This window comes from Agelaius phoeniceus, chromosome 2 (genome assembly GCF_051311805.1).
Source record: "Agelaius phoeniceus isolate bAgePho1 chromosome 2, bAgePho1.hap1, whole genome shotgun sequence".
NCBI lineage: Eukaryota > Metazoa > Chordata > Aves > Passeriformes > Icteridae > Agelaius > Agelaius phoeniceus.
In genome coordinates, this window is record NC_135266.1 from 31,711,297 (window position 1) to 31,734,916 (window position 23,620).

Genomic DNA, 23,620 nt, shown 5'->3' on the forward strand with positions numbered 1-23,620 from the left:
GGTGTGGAGGAAAAATAAAAGAGCCCGTGGCTCAACTGTCTCCCATCAGGGCTCAAGAAAATAATTACAGTTTGAAGGCTGAGAGGGCCTAAATTAAGAAGGGTCAAAAGAGGCTAAATAAGGTCCTTTCCAAAAGAAAGCCTGCCACATGAACTACCTCAGAGCAAGCCTCGTACAACAGTTGAACAAGAGGCTGTTCAGCTTTGCATTTGACCTGTGGGTTTAATGCAACAGGAATGTGGAATGTGTTTACAAGGTAGCAGTTATTGCTGAAATATGTGAATGCTGTTGCCTGGGGAAATTTCAGAGGATTGTGACTGTGCTGACAGTGGCTGTACCTCTTGGACGGACTGTGTGGATGCTGGGGAGGAAACTGGTCCCAGAGTCTGCAATCTACAGAGGGAATGCAGGGCATGATGCTCCCCTTCCCCACCTTCAGCTGGATCTCACTCCATTCCTGCTGCTCCTCCGTGCTAGGATGACCCAGGAGTGTGCCCTGGTCCTTGTGCTGGAGACATGGCTTCTTGTTATCCCTGCATCCGAGGGGACTCCAGGTTAGCGCGCGCCTGCAGCCGGTTCAGCAGAGTGAGGGAGAGCTGGGCATGAGAGCCCCCGATGGCACCTTTCATGAGCAGGTCCTGGAAATCAGCCTGCTTATGTTCTGCCTAGTCTCAGCTGGTAGGCTGGTGTATCTCTGCTTGGAAGGGCTCAGGCTTCTCCTAGTAATAGCTATTTCATTCTCTTTGCATTTCCAACTTTCTTTTCTTCCCTCTCTAATTTAAATGTCCAGTATTAAGACTATTCTGCACATGGTTCATGGATGATTTCAATAATTGCTTCATCCTTCCAGCACAGGAATTCACAAGGAAGCTGGTAAAGCCCAGCCTAGTCTCTTTGTTTCATTCACTTTCCTTCTTACTGAAGTTTGCCTAATTTTCATTGCACTAATGGCAAAATATTTGTAAGTAGGCCTAGGATATAACTACATTCTGTATTCAATTGAACCCAACATTTTTTAAGATTTTTCATTAACTTTTAAAGAAACTTCATAAAACTGTTGAAATTACATTGTTAACTATACCACACATTATGGACCCGTGAAATTTGGGCCAAATTCTTCTCTAGATGTTGTCTGGTTAACTTGGCCCACTGAGTCTCCTTCAGAATAGCAGCTAAAGCTGAACAAGGATCTCATTCCAGCTACCGATAAACACTTTCTGCATCTTAAATCCCATTAACCTCTCCACTGTACAAGAACACCCTTACATCAGGCTAATTGATGGGGCAACAGGTGTCAGTGAGCCATTGCTCTGGGCTTGATGTGCTTACAGGAGAGATTTACTCTTCCTTCACCACAAAGAAAGTGTGTGTCTGTGTGTGTATGTGTGTATGCAGGTGAATAGATAATTTATTGTATTTATGGTTCCAAAAAACAAGGAAGGATTAATGAAAGCCCTGATATATTTCCATGAATTTAAAGGCACTGAGACCTTACAACACTGTTGATATTTCTACTCATTCTGAATACCAAAAGACCTGGTATAATTATTTTTGTGAATTAGCTTCAGGAATGTTCCTGGTGCTGAATTCAACAGTAATTGCAATTGCAATATGTAGAATCAAATGTAATTTTGTTCTAACTAAAGAAAGGCCTTTTACTTTATTTTCTCTCTTTTGCTTTTCAAGGAAAGGCACAGTGAATTCTTAATACTTTACTGACACTTGACTCTGAGTGATGTTAGCCTGCTATTGTAAAAAAGTATGACCTTCTTCAGAACATTATTAGCAAAATACTCTATGTGAGCATTCAATATTATTTAAGTTAAAAATACAGATTGTGCTTCTATCAGTAAAAATGGCTGGTACAAACCTAAAAGTCTGGTAGTGTACTGAACTGTTTGTGCTCATAAATATAGCAGAGGATCTCTGGTAGGCAGCTAGCTAGGGGAGATCTTGTGTCTTTGTATAAAACAGCTATGCCTTTATTATCCCTAAATGCTGAGGAAGAAGGAGAGCCAATGTGGCCTTTTTACTTCAACAGTTCTCTTTATAATCATGCTTTCCATGTTGCTGGAATAAATCTCCTGGCCCGTCTATTAAATCACAACAAGTAAAAGACCAAAAACAAGAAAGAAGGATTACTGCATAGGAATAAGACATTTCACATGAGTTTGCTTTATTCTTTTGCCCATGCAGACTCCTCCCCCACCCCCCTTCCTGTAATTCTTTTATATGGTTGTTTGCTTTGCTTTGTTTTTTGGTTTGTTGGGGTTTTTGGTTTGTTTAAAGAAAGCATGCAATTCAAACTAAGGCTTTTCCCGTGGAAAAGTGTGGCCTTTGTGAAGGTGTATACCTTCAAGTTACTGGCTTCTATCAGGAAAGGAAGTTCCCTTCACCCTTCTGGAACAGCTAATTCTCTGCACTATCCAGGACACCAGACTGGGCAGTCCTAGTAATGCTTTCTGACCTCTTTTTTTGTGTGTTCTGTAGCAATGAATTGTTTTAAAAAATAACAATCTCATTCCTCACAAACTGCTTGGGATGAAAGTTTATTTTATGGAGATTTTCTCACCTCTCTCAGAAATGCCGAGGGAAGGAAGGACTATTAATTCTTGGGGGGAAAAAGAGGTAGAAAATGAAAGTTTTTACCTCTCCCTCCCATCTCTTGGAAATGCATTGTGCTTGTAATAGAGAAAGGAATGTGCTCTTGGCAGGGGCATGGCAGAAGGGCTGATGAGGATCTGATGAGAATCTGCACAGCCTTTGGAATAGCAGGGGCAGATGCATCAGAGGGTATTTTGGGCTGGTTAAGCAAAGGAAAATACACACTGCCCAACAGCAATGGAAGACTAAAAACAACAGAATGCTCAAAAAACCCTTCAAGGATTGGTAAGAGTTCTCTGTTGTAGCCCCTAAAACCTCACCTGTTGTTCGTGGCAGGCCTTGCCCTGTTTGCACAAAGGCTCAGGCTTGAAGCCCATGCAGCAAACTCTATCCTATCTCCCCTGTCCAGTCTTCCTTTTAGCAGGTGTTTTATTACATGACATCCCTTGATGTCTCTTCTCAGTGATTACAGGAATGTTTACATCGTACGCAACAGGAATTTGAGTGATAAATGCAAGAACTGCAAAGGCAAGAGCTGATGCAAAGGGGGCAGCAGTGTGTCAATAGTTACACATTGCTGCTCCTTGTGGCACAGCTTGGTATTCTTCCACCTCCACTTATGCTGAGCAAACTCTGGTGCAAAGAACAGCATTGGAAGAGATATGTGCTGGTGCAACTGACTTTCATTGGTTATTTCTGAGAGAAAGGGCAATTCACTCACAGCTAGCTCTATTCATTATGACAGTGAGTGGGAGGAGGATTAGAGGATCCTGAACTGGCAGAGTTTTAAAAGAGAAGGACATTGACTTACGTTCAGGATGTGTGTTGTCACCTGGATGCTGGCCTAGCACTCGTGCAGCCATGAAGAGGATGCTGGCAGCAGACACTTGAGCCAGCCTTGCTCTGAGCACAAGGAGTGGCTCATAGGCTCCCACCACACAATGTGGTTGTGCAATATGCAAATTGTCTTTTAACATAAGAGCATGCTGCAAACATTGCATTAGCTGGAGATAAATGTTAGCCACAAGCAAGGAAACAAAGCCTTTTATTACCCAATAATGCAGATAAGAAAAGATATGGGTAAAGTTTACCAGTTTCAGTGAGAGACAGATGAAAAGGGATAGCAAACTACCATTTAGGCAGCCAACCATTTGTGCAAATACCACGTTTTGTTGGTGTTCTCATGGACATCAATGTAAAGTGCTAACAGCAACGAATACATGAAGTCATAGATTTTGCAAAGCAATACTTTTTGTTTAATGATACACACTATTTGAACAAAATGGAAGGAGATGATTGTCTGCCCAATTTTGAAAACAAAAGGCAAAGTTGTATACAAAAAGTGAAAGGGTGGTTTTTTCCTGCTTTGGCATGAAGTTTATTTTTTGATATTTTATTTAGACTTGGTAGTACCAACCAGCGCAGAAAATCTCTCAGAAAATATCTTCTCTGGGTTAAATTATTTTTAATAATTCACAAATGATGAGGACACAGCTGGAATATATACTGTGGAGGTGCTGACATATGGCAGAAAGGAAGAATGACCAGGTGCTGGCACTCTGGATAAAGCAGCTAGGATGGCTGTGCGTATGTAAGCATGCACTCAGGTGCATTTATTCCCTTGATTTAAAAACTGGAGGCCAAATAAAAAAAGTGAAACTCCTTTGGCCTATTGAGAGGTCTGAAGCAGGAAAATGTATGGCTTTGGAAATGGTGTTGCAGTTGTTATGAAATTCTCCTGTCTTTTTTATGAGCTTTTTGGATGTGTTTATACAGACTAATGAGATTCCCAGAGAACTGCTCCTCACTCATGTGGACACTCCTAATACCTGGGCTCATATGTGCTGTGCTAGCTCAGGGGGAGCACTTCCCTATGCTTTTTAGACCTCCTCTTGCAGGTGATTTATCTTAGGAAGCAAAGCTCAAGATGATGGCTGCCCTTTGGAAATGATTTCATAAATGGACATACTGTGAGAGATTTAGCTTTGGCTAGGCTCAAGCACTGTCACTTGGGAGTACTGAAAGTTGTTTGAGAGTGTGAAAGGAGGGGGCAATGATCTCTGTTAGCAGGAGGATGTCTGAGCAGAGAGGTGTGTTGAACAGCAGGGTTTCTTGAGCTGTGTAAGTACCTGCCTGCTGCCCTACACTTCCTTCTGCCACACCCTGAGCAGTGTTTTCAGCACAAGGTCTCCCCTGGCTGCAGAGACAAAGCTTTCTGTGGGAGGCAGGAGATCACAACACACTTCTGAACCTGTGCTATGCCATGGCATGGCACCCTGGGGCAGTGTCCAGGTGGTGCCCTTGCACATTTCAGAGAGCTGGAGGGCCTCCAGGGTTGTGAAAGCACTGCTCATGTGCCTGAGGTGGCAGAGGACCATGGCAGGCACTCTGGGCTTGCTCCCTCTGGAGACTGTGACCTGTCCCATTTCTGCAGTCCAAGTGACAGGACAAGAGGCTGTGTGGCCTCTGGATGGTGCCTTCATTTCAAGTCTGAGTCCTCAGAGAGGGGGAGGATGAGAAAAGGCTGCCTCAGTCTTTGCTCCTGGCACTTAGGATGGTTTTGTGTTGGTTACTCTCCCAGCTAGGGGAATATCTCTGAGTATCTCGTTATATCCCCAGAATCCCTGCTTTATTTTCTTCTTTTTTTCCCCCCCCCAAATCTTCACGGCTGTGTAATATCAGAGGGAATGTTAGTGTATATTGGGATGTTCTGAAAAAAGGGCAGCCCTTCATCTCATGTGAAATAATTTCCCCAAATTCAGATTTTTTAATTCCTTGTGTTTCTACTAGAAAAGGGATATTCTTATACAAAAGAGAAATGAAAGATGTAAATTGCTGTTGGTTTTTGGATACCCTTTTTTGGATGTACTGGCATTTGGAAGGGATAAGAAGGGAAATAAAAACTTGTTGTGCTGCTATATTCCATCTCTATTCTCTGCAGTGGCATTGTCTCAGATGTATTTCTTGTATCTCAGCTTATGTAGAAAGGACCTAGGAAGAAAGAAGGAAAGTGAAAAAAGTCCCTGCTGGGAAAAGTCCAATATAGCAAAAATACTGTTATAAACAGGTAATATTTAGCAATTTGTCATCAGACATTATATTTGGCTTATAAAAGCTCATAATAAATTGATAAACCAAATATCTCTGGTATTCCACTGTGAAAAGGACCGCACATACAATATGGGAAAAAAAAAAGAGGAAAAGGGTGTGACTGCCAGTGGTGTGGTAAATCTTGCCCATGCTAACAAGGGAGAAGCAATGCAGGTTACTTCTTTAGGATGAAAATCCTGCTGAGTTTTCAGATCACAGGATGATTTAATTAAGTGATGGACTTCAGTAAATCCTTGGGGAAACTGGAAATGAGAAAGCTCAGCAGGCCGAGCCTCTAGATCCAAGCAAAAGTGCACAATGAATGCCACCCATCCCAGTGGATGCCAAATTCAAAGCTGCTGGATTTTGTCAGTGTTTCTCTGCACAGCTCTTAAGCTTGTAGACCATTGTAGATCTTAAACAAAGCTTTAAGAGTGAAAAAACTTGGCTCCAGAGCAAAAACTGAAATCTCTGTTTACATCAGGGAAATGACAAGCAGTTACAGTCATATCAAGGGTAAACTCTGGATTTTTTTTTTTGTTTCTCCTCTTAAGTATCATGTTTTAATCAAATCTTTCCTATGATGAAAGTATTAATACTGGAGAGCTTGTTGCAGATGTTGAGGAAAAGGCTTGAAAGATCGAAAATCTGCCTAAAGATACCGTTAAAATACATTATACTGAAAGAAAAAGGGGAGATATAAATGGTATGGTTCTCTGAGTTTATATATTTGGGAAAAAATAGGATTATCTCCTGGTGGTTTTCACCAAAGGAAGCATTTAAAAGGAAGCCCAGTTTCCCCCATGTTAAAAACAACACAGTAAATTTTGAGGTAGAAGTGAATGTGATTGCCTACAGCTAGGTTTGGTGAGACACTAAGGCAGGCAGTGCTTGGCTTGCAGAGCATCACAGAGGGATCTCTGGCAGCTGCTGGATGCTCAGCAAGGACCAGTATTGCTTGACACTGTCTTGAGATACTGCTCCAATGCAAACCATCACTTGGCAAAGTGCTCAAGTAAGTGGCCAAGTGTCAGCTTCAGTGTTTACTCAAAACCAGGGTTTTGAGCAAACACTAAAAATGAATCTGTTGACTTTTGAGCATTTTTCTGAAAACCTGAATGCTGGCACACTGCCCAGAAGCATTTTGTGAGTTCCTGCAGTCCTCTCTGCTGCCTGCTGATTCCTCCCCACCCCGTGCCCTTCTCAGTTAAGGAAGCATTCATCCCTTGATGCAAACAAACAAATCTCCCTTTGGTAACAGAAGGCACAAAACTCTTCCTGCATCCTCGGTATGGGGCGGGTGGCTGCACCTTGCTGCCCTTGTCATGGTGTGTGTTTGCGCAACATAGTGACTGCTGCAAGGGCTGCTGTCACCTGCTCCTCTGTGTCAGCCACCACTGGCCTGGGACAGTCACACCCAGCCCTGGGTTCAGGCTGGAAACTGGTCTTTTGAACTGAAAACCAAATCCTTATAATGGCATGATGAGTTGAGAGGCAGTTTTTATTAAAAGCCTTACAGTCACCCCACCGCAAAGCCAGTACTGCTTATCCAACCCAAACTTACAGGATTTATTTACCATAATTTAAAATAACCATTTCCTTGCTGAGGGTAAAGCAGTCTCTGGGCTCCTGTACAGGAGGCTGAGGCCACTGGTGTTTGTGCCTGTTGTCTCCTGCACTCACGTGCCTCTGACCCACACCTTGGGTTGTTTTCTACCTCCCTCCAAAGTTATCCCACCTGGACAACCTTCCTCCCTGAACACAGCCCAGGTCTCTTGGGCAGCCCTCTCAGCAAAGCAGCCAGGTTTTCCCCAGGTGACACTGAGCTGTCTAGGGATGATGCTGGGAGCAGTGGTGGGACCTGGTGTTATGGAAATTACACATGCCAGCACAATAACTGGGTTAAATTAAGCTTCTGCTCAATCAATAAACTGAAAGACAGATTCCTCTGTAAAAGTATTTTAAAAGTATTTTTTATTAATAGCATTGCAACCTGAGTTGGGCATATCTCAAGAAGGTCCTTAAACAAAGAAATCCCTGGATAAAGCAGTACATGGAAAAACAGTATCTTTCAAACAACCTTTTTTTGTTTTGCTGGCAAGTAACAAATAATTTACATATTGGACAAATTTAGAACCCCCAGATAATATAATATCTTCCTGATTTTCTCTTTGTCACTCTGACATGTGATCCTTAAAATAGTTGCAGATGTCAGAGGCACCTGGGTTCACAAATACACTTGCTACTATATTTTATTATAATAAATAATAATAAAATATTATTATGATTCTGGAGAGTCATTTCCCTGTAGCTCAACATTACCCATTACAATCTTTTCTAGTAGTTATTGTATGTTACTCTGGTCTCTGTCTACATTCCTGTACTTTAGTTCAGTTTACTTGTCTCCTCACAAGCTCTAATCACACTTTGGGAGTTATCTCTCTCTGATTATAACAATCCCAACCAGGATCAATGTGGGTCCAGACAGCCAACTTCCCCCTGCCAGTAGGTCAAGTCCACATGTTTTTTTAAATTGTTTTATCTTGCTCTTGAGAATGGAGCAGCTCCTTCAGCAACAGACCAGCATTGGCCCAGTATGGGTCATTATCCAGAACAAATAATATAAAATAATGATGCACATTGGCTTGCATCTTCCCTTAACCTAGGAATCTGATTTCCCCACATAACCAAATCTCCAGGATTCCAGGGGTGATGGAATATGAGGACCACATACATATGCACAGGTAGGGACCAAGCACTTCCTTCCTTCTCACAAGCCAGGGCTCCAGCCCTGTACTCCTGCAAGAGTCACAGTAGTGGAGGGCTGCCTTCCTCTGGGTAAGACACACATTCTTAAATTATGTGAGGAAACAGCAAAAATGTGGTGGGCCTGAAGAATTGCTGCATGAAGAAAGAAAGGGAGTGAGGATCTTGCTTCAAAATGCTTGACCAGCAAGAAGAGAGCCCATTCAAGGTTCAATGTCCTTCTGTTTCCTCTAAGTCAGGAGATTTATGCTGCACCCCTGGTCACATATTAGTGTCCCTCAATGTTTGAAGCATCCAGTGGAAACACTTTTTGTGACCTCAGATGTCACAAAATAAATCACACTAATCTTTGCATGCATAATGGTGGAGCTAACTTTTTTTTTAAATTGGTTTTATTCTCTAGAAATTTGGCTGCCAATGTTTGAGACAGGAACATAGTTCTGGTTTGTCAGGAGTATAATATACTATCTGATTGAATTTTGCCAGAGGGAACATGTTTATACTTGCCTGCATGTTTCCAACAAACATTGTCACTGTGTGGGAGTTTATCTCCCAGTGGCTTTGCTATTGAGAACTAGTGAAGTATGGCATACAAACATTTGGATAAAAAAATAATATACCCTCACCTGAATGCAGCTGAATGCAGCAGGCTGATGCCAATGAACCACAGATGGGGATGTGAGTTATGTCATCCACAATTTATACAGAGACTGTAGAATCCCACTTCTGGATGTGTGTAGCTTATAGATGCTACAGGGCATGCATACAACAGCTGAAGCTTTAAAGATACTGATTTACATTCCTGCCATTGCTCCTGCAACGTGACAGCAGGAATCTGAGACACCCTGTTTAACAATTGACTGGGTATGCCACAGCCCACAATACATATTTATCTGTCACCTCCCAGTGGACATTTACTTTAAAAATAAAGGTATCCTAGATCACAGAATTGTTTGTGTTAAAATGAACCTTAAAGAACGCCTAGTTCCAACCTCCCTGCCATGGGCAGGGACACCTTCTACTAGACTGGGTTGCTCAAAGCCCCATCCAGCCTGACCTTGAACACTTCCAGGGGTGGGGCATCCACAGCTTCTCTGGACAACCTGTTCCAGTGCCTCACCACCCTCATCCATTTGTTTTTTTCTAGGGTAAGTGCTTTATTAATTCTCCATACTTCAGACAGATGCCCTTGACCAAAAGTTGCTCACCCTCATGTTTGTGTTAATTCTGATTTGGTACCTGGTGGGTGGTGGCAGGGGGTGTTTCACACCCAAGCTGTGGGTCTGGCTGGTGCAGCAGCCCTGGGGCTGCCAGCCAGTAGAGGTGCCTTTGCTGTGGCTGTCACTGTCTTGCAGCCCTGCACTGTGGCCCAGCCCAGGTGGCTGCAGATGGCTCAGGTGATGTGTTGTGTTTTAGATTTGAGTAATAAAGGTTTCATTTCCATTTCACTAGCTTGTTGGATTCGCAAGCCTTATTTCTTAAGCCTCCTGGTGCTTCAGTGGATCAAAACAGCCACAGTCTACTCATCCTCCCATGCAGGTTGTGGCATGAGTATCTGCTTCTGTTACAGCCCAAAGAGTGACTCTACAGCATTTAACTCACTGTCCAATCAATGGCATCCATGACTTTCTTCTCCCTTGACCATGGAATTATGGCTCTCCAGGTGAAGAAAAGAGAGCACAAACCAACTACTGCACCAGAAATATAATTTAAATTACAAATAAATTGTCTTCAGGGTTTGGACATGTGCAGTTTTGCAATTATTTTTTAGTTTAGGAACCTTAATAAGCAAAGTAATATTTCACTCTGAAAAGCAAAGAAGAGAGAAGAAAATAAGAAAATCAATTTTTTTATTTTTACTTGTATTTCTCTGTTACTAATTCTCCCTAACACTGTTATCTATCCAAAACAAAAGGAATGGAAAGAATCACTACCTTTCCCCAAGTTTCTTTAGAAAGAAGAAAAACCGTAATCTACAGAATACTTAAAATTGGACATAAATAAGGGAAAAATATGTGGGGTTTTCTACTACTGTTACTTGTACACTTGTTCAAATGCTGTCATTTTGTCTCTGGACCTGAATGGGCTGAGAAAGGGAGAATCAAAGAAGCCCACCTCCCCTAACATATATTTTTAGAAGCATTCAAGAATTCACCAAAGTCAATCGTGAGACAGGAGGGGATGGTTGACTGAACTGTCATGTACTATTGTCTTCTGAAAGTAGAAATAGTCTGTGTAATCTATTATACCTCTCTATAGCCTAATAAGTACCATATGGGATATTTTTATATATTATGTATATTTATATATAATATACACACACATATATTTAGACATGTATGTAGACATGTTATGTAAGCATACACATAATATTCTATTCTATATCTTTATATTTTAGCAACTTGCCTTATGTATGTGTACACATATATAGTGAAGTACTGTTATTTTGTTGATACAACTAACAGTTTTTGTTCCTCCTTTAGTGATTGCCACATGAGTTCCCCAAGGACAATGGACCCTAAGATGAGAGAGGCTGAAGGAGATGGAGAGGACAATTCAGGTATAATTTCGCTCTTCCCTGGTGAAGGAAAAGTGCTGTGGCTTCTTGAGGTTCTATGCCTTAGCTCTCTAATAGAAGTGAATTTGTTTGTTTAGAGAACACTTTCTGCCTTTCTCTTCACCTTTTTCCAAGAGCTGTTACATGTTTTCAGCATTTTCAGAGGCTTGAAATAAGATTTTTATAGCATCTTGTGACCAAGCTAACTTTTTTACCCAACAAGATCTAGGAGGGAATGAAATGCTGACAGGGATGCCTTGCAGTACTGTCATGTCAACTTAAACAGGCCAGGCACAAGTTGTTGGAATTCTTGTGGAAAACACCGATTTAATTTGAAATAGTTTCCTTCACAGAGCTGCAACTGATCCTAATTTAGGTCTTTCCTCACTGAGCAGACTAAAGTTGCTTTTCAAGGTTATTGCTTAATTCCTAGATTAATACTTTGTGATCCACTGAATCTTGTAATCAGCATTAAAAATATTCTCAATATATTATAAACCCAAAATTTTAACAGCATTAGCCTCCCGAAACTGTGCATTTGCCTATGTTTGCCTTTTCTACATTTAAATTGGTTTTGGTAGCATTGCTCTTATCATCACTATTTAGCTTGCTGAACAAAGGCATTGGGTTTCCAAGTAATAATTTCTTTTTCATATCCCAGGCAGTATAGACAAAATTTCTCCTTCACAGTTTAATTACCTCAAGAGGCAAGTAGAAACTCTATTAGGAATGATTCTACACCATTGGTTATTTCTTATGTCTCATAAACATTGTAATCCATTCTCCAAGATAACAGTAATTTCATACTATCAGTACAGTCTTGAAAGACATTAATGCAACAGTGGACTGTGTTACATTTTCCAGGGAAAATCCACTTATGCAAAAAATTATAAAGAAATGTTATTGCTCAAAAATTTGCACATGCTGCTGGTTGCATCTTCTTTATGTTTCTTCACTTAGGAAAGAAAAAATCAAAGTTCAAATCTTTCAAAAAGTTTTTTGGTAAAAAGAAAAGGAAGGAGACGTCATCTTCTGTGAGCAGCAGTCTGAAGCTGTGCCAGTCAACAAATGATGTCGCGGCCTCTCGTGACACGCGCACTAGTTATGATTCTGAAGATGAACTTGAGTAAGTCTTTGGGCTCTGTTTGGTAAACAAACACAAAATTGCTACAATGTCTGTAGATTAAAGACCCCCCCAAAATTGCCTCCTCCCCTCGTTCATAATGCTGTATTTTCAAATAGTTGCTTTTCCCAGGAAAGTACAAATTAAAATGGTTGATGCAAGGCAAATCAGAAGGGAATTGAGTGAGGTGTAGTAAGAAATATTAATGAAAAAAGCTTTCATTTAATCATAAATAAGCCTTGGGTTATCATTTCAAAAGAATATAATTCCCATCTTCAAAAATGAATTAGATGATCAGTTTATATCCTACCAGGATATAAACCTCATGCCCCTAAAATGTAACTACTAAGGATTGTTAGAGAAGGTGAGATGACTAACCATTTATGCCAGGGTTTGAAGGCAAGGAAGGAGTAATGGGATGACTGCAACTGAAATCAGCAGGATCCAGAGGCTCTGAAGCCTTCTTTTCCTCTGTATACATGAGATTCATCTGACCAAAATAAAAATGTCTGCATTAGCATTCTACCACAGATCCACAGAATGGTATGAGTTGGAAGGGTCTTTAGGGATCATGCAGTTCGAGCCTCTCTGCCATGGACAGGGATAGTTAGTTACCAGCTGCCTTTTATAATCAGAGAGAAATCAGCATTACTAACAAAGATTATATCATCCTTATGCATGAAATAGGCTCTGGAGGTGCCTATATCTTCCCACTGAATATAAACAGGAGCCTGGGATAGCCACCTCCAATGTAAATAGCTGCAATTTGATGTCTGAAGTTAGACCAGATGAGTCCCATCCTGTGTACCTCTTTGCCTCTGAAAACCCTGTCTTCATGTTACCCACTATGAAAAGTGACCATGAGAAGCCCGGTCCAAACATTCAGATATGTCTCTGGACAGACAGGTGGACTGAAGAGCCCCTTCGATAACCAAAGAGCAAGTCTTTGCCTTGGTGGATGTTGTGCCCCTCAGAACAATCCTCCTGGTCCTCAAGCAAGGGGTGCTGCTGCGCCCAGGAATGGGAAAGGAAACCATCCCGGCCATTTAAAATGACATTATTCGATGTGGCCACCAGGCAGCGCCAAACAACCAAAAGAAATTATTAACAATCTTTTCTTCTTCTCTCTCTTTGATGGTTTGGTTTTGTGTTTTTCTTTTTGCTTTCATAGCATTGGCAATAGTAATGTTAGTTAGTACAGCTTGAAGCCCTCGGAGTTCTGGGCTGGCAGCACCAGGTGGTCTGAAGTTCTGTTATTTGACAACTTATTAAGTCCTGTAAGACGTGGATGGTGAGATTTTCTTTCCCCCATGTGTGCCTTAACAAGGTCATGTCTGGGTGGGTGCCATCTCTGGCTGTTCTGGCCATATTCCTGTGCTGCAACCTGAAGTGTTTGTACATGATTGTTTCTTAATATTTATGTAGACAGACAAAGACCAGGAAATTATTTGAAAGGAAGGAAAATTAATTTGAGCACTCTTAATCTGAGGAGACATGCAGGGTACTTCCATTATGTATCTGGGAGGGATGCACCTGCTAGAAAGAGGAAATGAGGATGGAATGCTGGGATAAATGTGCCCATGCGGTGACACTGCCTGTGAGTGACACTTGCCCTTGTTGAGTGCTGGTGCAGGGGGCACCACTGCAGCCCTGGCTGGCACCTACTCTGCAAATTGCTATAGATTTGTCTGACCTTGGATGTTTTGCAGAGATCACATTTGCACTCAGATAAATTGTTCTTCTAATGTCTCTAATGCATTAAGCAGACGTAGCAGGCTTTCCTTCCTTCTGCAGCAAGAATGTAGATCAACTCTTTCCTGCTATTGTTTTATCAAACATATTTATAGCAGCCACTATGGGGAAAATGTTACTGTCTGCCATGATTGTTTATGTTTGTTTTCAAGGTTCCTATGACAGTATCTAGGATCCAGAAATACAGTTCTTTTTTCTTGTCTGCTCAATTCACTTGATAGTTACATAAACCCAGATAATTATCTATTCTGCACTCATTTACCATTTCATAGCTCCCTGATTAAAAAAATTTGAAAAAGGTACTCTTAAAAAATGCTGTGTGCGCACATTTCTTGTCCATTCTCAGTCAGGGTAGAAGCTAAGCTGAGGAAAATGAGCACAAGGAACCTCCTAGCAGCTAGCTGTCTGTCTGTGGGCCTCCTCTACCATTCCCATAAAGGAGCATGGTGCTCATACCCCACATGCACCATTTGCAAAAGAAGTTACATAACACATGCATCAGAAGGAGGAAAGAGAATATGAGAGAAACTGCCCACAAAGCATCTCCTACTTCCCCCAACTAGGCCACAAAGATTGGCAATGAAAAAATATGTCCCACAGGCTCATAAGAGAAAATCTGAGGGACCTTGATATAGAGCACAGCACCTTTTAAGGATTTATGCAAAGGATTTCATGTAAGGACTACATTGCCTGAAATGTTTTTGCTAATGATCTGTATGGCAGAGATTTATTAAATGCTGTATTGCATTTAAATAGTAAAAGGTACTTATTCTTTCTATGGTCACTCATTTGCAAGACATGGTCTTACATTAGCTAGAAGTCTCAGTACAGACTTGTTTATGTGAAGTCCATTCTGCACCTGGGCTTGCCTGTGGCACTGTGCCACCACCCAGCTGCTGGCTTCCACCCAAGGGCCAGTAGCTTTTTTCATAAGACATAACTCGTCTTCTGGGGTTAAACTGTCTTTAACCTTGATTCAGTTTGTTAATGTGGCAGATAACAGCATTTATTTTTTTTGTTGTTGTTTTTAAAGGTGTTACTTAGATTACCCTGAATGGCTGTATTCATGGGGAAGTCTGGAATCTTGTTTGTGATGTTGTGCATCCCTGTATCCCATTCCACCTTCAATAGACCCCTTGAGTTAAGAGAAATGGCAAAAAAGTTTGCATGTTCTCATTTATTTTTTATATTATTCTAGGACACATAAAGGCATTATGGGAAGCAGAGCTTTGTCACATGATAGCATTTTCATCCTTGAGACTGGGCAAGAGCCTGCAAGGCCAGTAAGAGTGTTTTCTCAAGAAAACATTTCTGATCGGATTAGAGCTTTACAGGTAACTTAGACAATATCATTTTTTTTCAAATGCAAGAGATGGAATGTCTTTCCAGGCTTGATTTTTTTTGGAGAGTATTTGTAGTTGAAAGTTTGATTAGTAAGTAATATCTGGCTGCAGTTTACATTAAATGTTGCATTTGCTAATTAGAGAGCAGTATCCCGTCTTGGTTCTACATAAATGATAGCTGAAAAATGGGTAGTTTTTGGCTCCCTAAAAGAATGTGTCAGTCAGATGTCCTGTGCCCTGGATCATTCAGTTGTGAAGTTAAAATAATGGTAACTCATTGACCTCAGCTAACAAATGTTCTGGGGGAACCTCCATCACTATCATAAGCTAATGTATTTTATGCCACACTGAAGCTGAAACTCCAGCCTACCATGAAATTGGGACCTCCGCCTGCATTTGGACTTCATGCAAAGAGAACAGAGGATGCTGGGGCCAGTTCTGAAGATGATGGATTACCCAGGAGCCCTCCAGAAATGTCTTTGCTTCATGAAAGCCTAAGCTCAGGCATGAGAACGAGAGTGAGTAGTTCCAGTGTTGGCAAAAATGGGTGTTTAATGACTTGTTTTGCCTATATGTGGATGGTAGAATAAAGTACTTCATTTTACATATCCCTATTTTACCTCTGAGAAATTCAGAAATACCTTACTCAAATTGGAAAAACACCCTCTCTCTGTAAACAGCTACTTAGAATCTGTATTCCTATTAAAACATAAATATCACACCAGAAAATGCAGAACTAGGAAGAAGAGTATGTGATTGTGTACACACATGGGAATGTTGTGCTTTTTATAGAGACTACAAAGAGCTTCCAGGCAAAAAAAATAAGGCTGAAAAATCTGTATTCCCCCTTGAGTGTGTTGATAAGAGAACTCTCTAATGTTCTTTTAGGTTGTCATTGGAAAAAGAACCATAAAATAATATGATTTTTTTAAATGATAGTTTTGTTAGACATTATTTCATTCTTTATCTGCACATCTTACACTTTATGTTTGCAGTGTCCTTGCTAATCCTTAAGACTGTAGAGAAAAACAACTTACATTGTCAGTACCTTTGTGCACTTTGTGTAGATGATTTCTGCGATTATATCCACCTTGTTTGTCATCTTTTACTGAATCTCTTCCTCATTCCATCCCACAGTTCTCTGACTCTCACAAGCACCTTAGCTCTTTGAGTTTAGCTGGAACAGGCAGTGAAGAAGAAGAACAGGTAACTTCTGCCAAATGTATTAAGGGACAAGTAATTACCTGGAGTGGTTTTTAAAAGAAGTATTAAAAAATATTATTTTGTTGCCTGTCTGCTGCAAAAAACATCTTTGTATGCATGTAATTGCCTGCCTGTCTGTTTGCTGTTTTAATGTCTGTCTGTCTAACATAAAAAATTATGATTATTTATCAACATAATTCTGATGCAAAGTTATCCCATCATTATCCCATTGATAATAATTAATGTCTCTAGAAAAGCTCGTATCCTTTAGCAAACTTTATAGACATGATTTAGTCTCCAAGCACAACCAACCAGATTTAGACACTGAAGCAGTGTCCATTTTTTCAAAGATGGGAAATTGCAGTAAAGGCTGCTTGAGTTACATGCACAGGATAAGGGAGAAAGCTTATTGAAGAGACAGGAGCAGCTCTAGATCCTCTGAAATCTGCCCAGACCCTGCTTTAAGTACAAAGTTACCTCACACTGACACAGAAAATGTTTGCCTGATGACAGTGGCTGACATTGCTGCTCAGGAGTCTGAGTTCAGCCTTCAGTCAGATTCTGGCTGTGAATTTTGCTGAAGTGGTGTTTTTCAGAGCTCAAGTATAGGCGCATGGTTGGCTTTCTTCAATCAGAAGCCAGCCCTTCTGGCTGATTAAAGGGCTGTTTTGCAAAGCTCTGAAGAGTCCCTTTTAGCTGCCCGCAGCTGGAGTCCTGGTGGAAACAACACAGGGGGTAAAGGGAAGAGCATTTTCTAGGAATAGGAGGAGGGGTGGAAGGAAATTGCAGAAATGAAATAGAGAAACTAGTCCTGAGCTGACCATTTCTTGGTAATTATGCAAAATGTATTTCAGGACCAGCTGCAGCAGGGCTCAGCAAAGATTTCTGGCCTTACTTCTTAGATTCCACATGAAGCGGTTTGAAAAAACTGCTTATATGCAGTGCAATATTATTATTCTTAAAATAAAAACAACAGAACTCATGAAGGAAGTATTTCTTGAAAGTTGTTATGGGCTCACTGTAATTGTGCCCAGTCCAGATGCGTGTTTGCTGAAAGAGGATTTATGTCTCCCTGTTGATCCATTAACATTACTTTCTGACTCACTTGCTGACTCCTGAGTCGCGGTGATGACTACACAGCTGTTTAGCTTTTTCCACATGCCCTGTCATTTAGCTCAGAGTTCTCTTCAACCCATGCCAGTTTGAGAGTGCAGCCAGAATGCAGCTCCATCTAAAGGCTTTCCTCCCAAACCACGGGATCTACTACCTGACATTTCAGAGAAATTAGCCCTGCTTCTGGAAGTCAGAGGAGACCAGTTCACAGGGCTGAGGAATTTTACACAACCCAGTCCTGAGGTTTTGGGCAGCAGTGACACCTTGCTGTATCTTGGCAGCTTTTCTGGAGTGAAGAAAGGAATCACAACTCTCCTGTCTGGGCTTTGGGGATGGGGTTTCCTCCTGGCCCCCCACCTTGTGCCACCCAGCACGATCAGCTGAAGGACGACTGAGCCATGTGCACATGACATTTGGAGAAAGAGGTCTGCCAGCTCTTTCCTTCTCCAGCAGGCTTTGTCAAAGCCAAACTTCACGGGACAAACAACTTCTGCAGCCGGCTCAGAGCTGGCATTCACTAAGGCTGCTGAAATTTAAGCAAGAAAGCAGACTTTGGATTTTCCGGTGTAATGGCCAACACCGAGCACTGCCAAGGAGAAGACATGCAAAGTTCTCGAGGAAAAGCAGGAGCCAGAAGAAAGGCAGGCAAATAATGACGTGCTTTGAAAGAGAACATGTGCTGTGTTTTTATCATGGAGCTGAAATGTCAATGTATTCACTGTTAGCTACTAATGTATAATGCAGCCACCTATCGTTTGTTGTACATTAGTCATGTCTGACTACTAGACTGCAGATACTGTAGAGTTAAAATTAATGAGAGCATCCTTTATCCATTATTCAGCATGTCTGAGCTACCTTCTTTTTCTTAAGTAGAAAGTATGATTAGAAGGTGTGGATCCAGCCTCTGCTAAAATCAATGGGAGTTTTCCCCTGGCCATTGAGCAAGCTGTAGCAGGCCCTCACTACACTACAGAGTTTCTTTGGGCTGCAGTGCATATTGCAGAATTCTACTTGCAGATATTGCTGATGCTTTTTCTCTTCCAAAATAAAATGAACACCAACCTGCCCTGCCCTTCTCCCATCCAACTTCCTTAGTAAAATACCACTTCCAGAAAAAAAGAAAGAAGAAGAAAGAAGAATGCCCACAAAAGAAAGTGTGACAAAGGAGGAAATCTCCAAAGAAGTGAACCAGAATTTCAAGCCTTCAAAGGGAGCACTGTAATGAGTTGCCAGAGGTGATAATGCTGTGACAGATAGTTTGGAAATACCATTTTGCCTATTTGCCAAACTGAATCTGAGAGGAAGGAGGAACCCTTTTTAGAGTTTATTTTAAATAAATTTTCCAGTGTTCTTGTTGCATCATCCCTGGAACTAGGGTAGTTTTTGGTGAAGCTCACAGGCAAGCTGAATTCCGGCTTTGTGAAAGTGTGACACCCCTTGCAGCCTTCAGGAGCTGCTTCTGGATGGGCTATTGGCCTCTAGTAGGAATTATCCATTGCTTCCTTCCCCAGAATAGTTTACTAATGAAATTTTACATTTCCAGTAAATGCAGATATAAATACATGAGGTAAAAACACAAGCTGACTTAAGTGTCAATGCCACAAATTCTTAATTTTTTTTTCTTTGGGAGGGTATTGTAGAGTTGGAAGGGGCCTGTTGACATATAGGAAGCTAAAGATGCTCAGCACAAAACAGCTGTGGATAGGAGCATAGATAAAGATGCTAGAGGACAGACCCAGAATGGAAAATGGCCCTTTAGGTTCTGTAACTGAGTACACTTCATAAATCTGTCTCCTAAAACATGCTGGCCATGTATTTGTGTGCTTTAGATCTTCCAGTTAGATGGGATTTGCTCCTTCCCCCTGGACAGTATATCATAATATTCTAGCAGCTAAAAATGCAGAATTGCTAAAACCAGAACATCACATGCAACATTAGGAAATGCAAAGTATGTTAAAGAAAAGTCAAAAAGAAAAAGAGGCAAACTTAAAATGGTAATAAATATGGCTACTTATTTGTAGAATTTTTATTTTTGTGTCTATGTTTCTTTGTTTGATTCCCCATTTGGGGATTTTTTTTTTTTCAGATTACATTGGGTTCTTCTAGATCTCGCTCTACAGACGGTCAGCTGTTCCTTAGGCATGGAAGTAGCAAAGCTGGGTCTCCTCGGACATCTGACAGTACCATCTCCCCTACAGCCAATTTTGACACTCCACCTGAGCTTTCTGCTTTCTTGGATAATTCTGCTGCTAAGCATAAGCTTTTAATAAAACCCCGGAACCAGAGATCCAGTAGAATGAGAAAATTTTCTCAGGTACATGTGAAAATAAACAGTATCACTTTTGACAAAAACCCAGAAAGTTCTTACTGGACTTTTTACTTCAAACTCAGATATGATAAATGAAAGTGCATACTATTTTTAAAAAGGCTATTAAAAAATGTATAATATTTTTTAAAAACCACATCTTTTTTCTAAACCATCCTAAACACAATTTATCTGATCCCTTGTCATATTTTGTGAAGGGCATAGCTTAGTTTTTCTTCTTGCTTTCTTTCCTTCCTCTCTTTTATCACTGAAGCTTTCAACTCTTACTATAGTATTTATACTTTATTGTTTGTGGGTTTTTTCCAAAGTTTTAAATATAGTAAAACCATTAAATTGGCATGCTTACTACCAGAATTATTCCCCCTGTCTCAAAATATTACTAGCTGATATTCTGTATTTTCCCAAATCTGTGAGTGACCTTCCAGCTTGGTAGCGCACCGCTGTGAGCAGCACAATCAGAAGGCCAGTTATTCAGAAAAACACATAAAGCAATAATTCAGCAATCAATCCTTCTTTTCCATTCTAACTTTGTTACTAAAATATGATTGCTTTGTCCAGACTGCCCATAACTGCCAGCTGACTGAGCCCTTCTGGATTCCCACAGAGAGTGTGCACATGTTTTGATAAAACAAATTTTCGTATTTTCTTGCCCAACTCTGCCTGTGCTTCTTGCTTCTGGCTAACTGATATCTTGTGCTTTTATGTTCTTGTGTATATGGATTGTGGATGCAGGTGGCATTGCAACTGGGGTTTTTTTGCTGTTGTATCTGCAGAACGAGAAGTCATAAGCACCCTAAAATATCTTTAAAGTGTAGGTTTTGTGTTCTTAGTGTTAGGGCCTAGATCCAAAGTATATATTTACCCAACAAACTATGGGGAAACAGTGAGCTAATACAGGCACCATATGAAAAGGCATATTCAGCAGCTCACTACTGTGCTTTCAAATAATCCTGTGTATTTAGCCAGTCCTCACATCAAGTTTAATCACAAGACTTCACAGATAACTACATATGAATTTGTTAACTTTTAAACTAAATATGAATTTATAAACTTTTAACAAATAGTTTAACTCTTGAAAGAAAAAGAAAACTTTTACACAAAGGAAGCAAGGCTGTAATGCTGTATGACAGTGGGATTAGAAACAAGACTGCCAAATGGGGCAGATACTCAGCTGGAATTGAGCGTCATAACAGGATGGTTTTTCTTAGGCTTTTGCTCTTGCTTCTATGTACCCTTTCCTCTTCAGAGTCATGTTTAAGGAAGAATGGGTTGTTTTATTTTTAATGCTAGTATGGAGTAGCAAAATACAGAGACAGATTTTTCTCTTTCAAGTGTTGCTTTTTGCCCAAGAGTAGCACAACATAGGCAGTACGCTCTGGAGAATCAATTGCCAAGGACAGTCCCATGGCCATTGTTCTGATGGACTTCCCATCTACAAGGACATGAAAGCACTAGCTCTGCAGAAGGAAATGTCACACATGCTTTCATATTGGTTAAATGCATTATTCCACGATCTGCTTAATTAAAAAAGCATTCAGTCTGTAGGTTAAGAAAACTGCAAGCTCAGCACTGGAGGCAAGTATTGCCTTCCTCTCTAAGATCTCAGCTGTAAATGTAATGATGAATAAGAGAAAAAATGAAGCTGTACATGGTGACAGGGTGACTGTATTTCTTTTTTACAGAGGACCCAGTCTGAATCTCTGACTGATTTGAGCTGTACCCCAGAGGAAGAAGAAGAGGACGATGCTGTATTCAAACCCAACAATCAAGAATTGCCATGCAGCACAGCTGCAACACAGGATGTGGCTTTCTGGCCAAAGCCCAGAATGCCTGAGGACCTCCCTCCTGCTCTGAGACCAGTGGGGACTCAGCCTGCTTCCGAGCCTGCTGATGGACAGGAAACCCTGATACCAGAGAATCAGCCAGAGGACTGCCAACCAGCACTGGAAATTACGTGTGAGGAGTCTGAGTCCTCATTGCCATCAGAAGGCAAAGACTCTGCAACTTCTTCCTATTCCAGTTCAGACAGAGGAGTAAAAAACCAAGAAGATTCCTCAGAAACACTGGTTCTGCCTGGGGATGGGTCAATCAATATTGTAAATCAAGAAAATAAGGAGCTTCCTACTGTGTTTCCATTAAATAAATTACCTTCTGAAGAAAATATTTCAATTAGTAAGAATAGTATTGTTTGCTTGGGAAGGTCAGAAGAAAATAAGCAGAAGGATGATCAGGTACATGTGGAAATGCCCTGTAATAAAGGGACAGACAAAGAGTTTACTCTATTGTCAGAGTCCAGCAAGGAGTGTTTCATGGGTTCTTCCCAGCCCACAGACTCATTGCATGTTTCACATGCTGCTTCCTCAACGCAAATGGGATCGTCTACTTTCTGCTCTCTAGAGAAAATAAAGACTGCACAGGAGGCAGCTGCTTCTGAGAAGGAGAACAAGGAGGAACAGATGGGGAAGAAAGCTGACAAAGCAGTCAATGAACTCAATGCCTTCAAAAAGTTTTCTGTTTCCTCTGCACGGGAGAGACCAAGCACCAGAAGCCTGTATTTCCCAGAAAGATCAGAGTTGGAAAGCCCGTTAAATACTGGATTCTTCCTGTCCAAAGCAAAGGTCTCCTCAAGAAATGAGAAGTGGCAAGATGACTTCCAGAAGGGATCAGATCTGGACAAGGAAAAAAGTAGCAGCAAAAAGGGGACTTTGCTGCCAGAATCCTACTCTGAGAACACAGGCCAATCTACAGAAAGTTTGGCTGGTTATATTTCCCCAGCTGTTGATGAAGTACCAATGCCAAACAATTCTTCAGTGGTATCTCAGAATCAGTCAAGTTTTAAAGATAAAAGTCCTTTTCAAGTGAAACTTAGATCCACCTCACTGTCCTTGAAATATGAAGACAACTCATCACCAGAATCAAAAGGGATTAAAAGATACAGTGCAGAATTTAATTTAGAAAATGAGGGATTGCCTTCTTTTCTAAGAGGTGATAAGGCAGAGATCAGAAAAACAGCCAATACAAATACTGGTGATTCTTTAAATGAGAAGATCAAACCCAAAGCAAAGTCCTCTGAGCAGCTCAGTTGCAAACCACCATTGCCTAAAAAGCCAGTGTGGCAAAGCATAACCATTCCAAACACTACTGCAAGCAAGGAGAAGCAGGACAAAGCTATTCACTCTCCTGAATCCAGAAATGAAGACAGAGACCTGGAGAAACAGTCAACTGCTTGTAAAGTGCCTGGTAAGACTCCCAAAGCTTTATGAAGTTACCTTCACTTGCAAAGAATGATCTTACCTGTGGAGAGCATGAGGCAGCACTGTTGTGTCTGCCTGGTGAGCACAAGCTGATGGCTCTGCCTTCAGTGATGTTGCTCCCTTATTTTCCCTTGCTGAAAAGATTATAAAAAAGACAGCAGGGAAGAAACAGCAGACAGAATAAGATATTTTTACCTCTGATTTTTGAATTTCAGGTTATTGTTTAAAGGATGTTCAAAGTGACACTCAAAAAATAAAGTACACTTGCACATATTGGAAAACAGGAATAGCAAGCTACTAAGTGTCCCTGTTTAGAGCTGCTGCATGGCAATTCAAAATCCAAGAGCACATATTAAGTGTAGTGCTCTTTGTGAGACAAGTGACTCAGACCTCTAGACCTTCTTTTCACCATAACATTGAGGCAGAGATGCAATGAGGCTCCACTACTGCCATGGTAAACACACCACTTATTTATTGCCTACTGTGAGG

General features: G+C 41.0%; 1 protein-coding gene across 6 annotated transcripts in view; it reads left to right on the top strand.

Moving 5' to 3' along the window:
- Positions 1–23,620, top strand: part of CRACDL (CRACD like) — a 63,040-nt gene that overhangs the window by 26,824 nt on the left and 12,596 nt on the right. For 3 of the 6 annotated variants that reach the window (XM_077173430.1, XM_077173429.1, XM_054627690.2), the window contains 7 exons: positions 10,944–11,020; positions 11,978–12,143; positions 15,091–15,226; positions 15,589–15,753; positions 16,373–16,441; positions 19,638–19,865; positions 21,560–23,117. In XM_077173430.1, the coding sequence (XP_077029545.1) occupies positions 10,954–11,020; positions 11,978–12,143; positions 15,091–15,226; positions 15,589–15,753; positions 16,373–16,441; positions 19,638–19,865; positions 21,560–23,117 (2,389 nt within the window). In that variant the 5' untranslated portion in view covers positions 10,944–10,953. Of the gene's footprint in view, positions 1–533; positions 555–10,943; positions 11,021–11,977; positions 12,144–15,090; positions 15,227–15,588; positions 15,754–16,372; positions 16,442–19,637; positions 19,866–21,559; positions 23,118–23,620 lie in introns of those variants that run through there. The other 3 variants (XM_077173426.1, XM_077173428.1, XM_077173431.1) reach the window with 2 other exon arrangements.